Source organism: Chrysochloris asiatica, unplaced genomic scaffold, assembly GCF_000296735.1.
Source record: "Chrysochloris asiatica unplaced genomic scaffold, ChrAsi1.0 scaffold00026, whole genome shotgun sequence".
NCBI classification, from domain to species: domain Eukaryota; kingdom Metazoa; phylum Chordata; class Mammalia; order Afrosoricida; family Chrysochloridae; genus Chrysochloris; species Chrysochloris asiatica.
This window is the reverse complement of record NW_006408544.1, coordinates 19401076-19403107: the sequence shown is the minus strand read 5'-3', so window position 1 is coordinate 19403107 and position 2032 is coordinate 19401076. Positions and strand designations below refer to the sequence as shown.

General features: G+C 36.6%; 1 protein-coding gene across 3 annotated transcripts in view; it reads left to right on the top strand.

The window, feature by feature from the left end:
• Positions 1–2032, top strand: part of NDC1 (NDC1 transmembrane nucleoporin) — a 94226-nt gene that overhangs the window by 22054 nt on the left and 70140 nt on the right. For all 3 annotated transcript variants that reach the window (XM_006839788.1, XM_006839787.1, XM_006839789.1), the window contains one exon: positions 1243–1351. In XM_006839788.1, coding sequence (XP_006839851.1) covers positions 1243–1351 — 109 coding nt within the window. The remainder of the gene's footprint in view (positions 1–1242; positions 1352–2032) is intronic.

The window sequence follows — 2032 nt, the reverse complement described above, 5'->3', positions numbered from 1 at the left end:
TCTGTTGTTTAAAAAGGTGTTTGCAATGAACAAGTTATTGGTCTTCCAAAATTCTATCATATGATCTTTCCAGCATCATTTCTTATCACTAACGCCATGTTTTCTAACTACTGATCCTTCCTCTTCACTTCTGAGTTTTGTATTCCAGTCACATAATTATCAGTATATTTTGATTGCATGTTTTATCAATTTCTAACTGAAAAAGTTGGTAGAGTTTTTCAGTCTCATCACTGGCTTTAGTGGTCGGTATGTAAATTTGAATAATAGTGGTTTTAACTTGTCTTCCTTGTAGGTGTATAGATATTATCCTATCACAGTTAACATTGTACTTCAAAATAGTTCTTGAAATGTTCTTTTTGAGGATGAATGTGACACCATTGTCTTTAATTTATTGTTTGTCAGATTCAGCTTGGCTAATACCAGTGCCTTTCAGCTCACTCATGCCTAGGATATTGATCTTTATGCATTGTTTCATTCTTGAAAACTTCAATTTTTCTAGATTCATACTTTGTACATTCCACATTCTGATTTTTGATGGATGTTTGCAGATGTTTCTTCTCACTGTGAGTTGTGCCTTATCAGCAAATGAAGGTCCTGAAAGATTTGCTTTACTCATGTCATGATCAGCTTTCCTTAGTTGTATTTTGAGTGCCTTTCATCCTGAGGGCCTTATCTTAACTGGTCCTGTAGCTGACTATATTCTGCTGCTGTTCATTTTCAGGGGCTAACCATTCAGAAGCGGTGTGCCTTTCCTTCTTTGTTTTAGTTTGGAAGGTCTATTGAAAACCTGTCCACCATGATGAACCCTGCTGGTATTTAGAATACTGGTGGTATAGCTCTCAGCATCACAGCAACACGCAAGCCACCACAATATGACAAACTGACAGATGAGTGATAGATTGACATCATGGAAGTGAATATTTACAACACAGGCTAATTACATCAGATCAGGGCTGATCACATCAGATCACATCTTCGGGGTGACTGCATTATATTGGATCTCATTATGGCAGATTACTACATCTTAACTGTCAAACCATTGAGAATTTAAGCCAACTTGATATAAACCTTAGCTATCGCAATCAGTAGAATATTGTGTAATCTAAATATTTTGACATTAGAAATATTTTGACTGTAGAATAAACCTTTTATACAATGACAGTTACAGTTAAGTATTCACTGTACAGTGAAGTAGAACCTCTGTTTGGATGTGTCATATGATTTTTTTTTTCTTTCCCACAGCAATACAAATTCTTGCGCTTCAGGAGGTCTCTGTTCTTACTAGTTAAACATAGCTGCATGGAATCGCTGTTCCTCGTTAGAAATTTCTGCATCATGTATTATTTTTTGGGTAAGAATTTCTGCTTTTTGATACAGTGTATGTATTAACTAAGATATTAGAAAATGTCAGTTTCAAAATAAGTCTTGATTGTTTTTGTGTTTTTCCAACAGTTGTAGTACAGGCAGTTGCTGTGTTACTAATGGCTTCCATTACTAAGTGTTGTTAAGAATTTGTAGGTAAATTGGAACAGGTGTATGTGGTTCTTACTTAGCTTTACTTTAGTGCAGGGGTGGGGAACCTTTTGTTTTGCCAAGTGCCATTTGGATATTTATAACCTCATTCACAGGCCATGCAAAATTATCATCTTAAAAATTAGCCTGCTGTATTTGGTCACAGATTTAATTAACTCCCCCATAATTGATGGTTGTAACTATGGTTGCCTTGGCAGGGCCAGACCAAATATGGGAGCTGGATGTTCCCCACTCCTGCTTTCATGCAAGAAAAGCCTTTTCAATGACTTAAAAGCTGCATCAAGTGAAGGTGGTGCTTGTGATGAAAAATTTGTCATGAGTAGAGTAGGGGTTGGTTCAATCATTTCAAAGCAGGGCATTAAAACAGTCATGGCTGATGAAACTTGAAGATGGCAGCTACCAAATATAGTGGCTGATGTTGATGGTTTGAATGTGTGTGGTTCGTCATAGATCTGCCAGTAACATTCTCACGTATCCGTCTCCTAAAAGTGCTCACTAT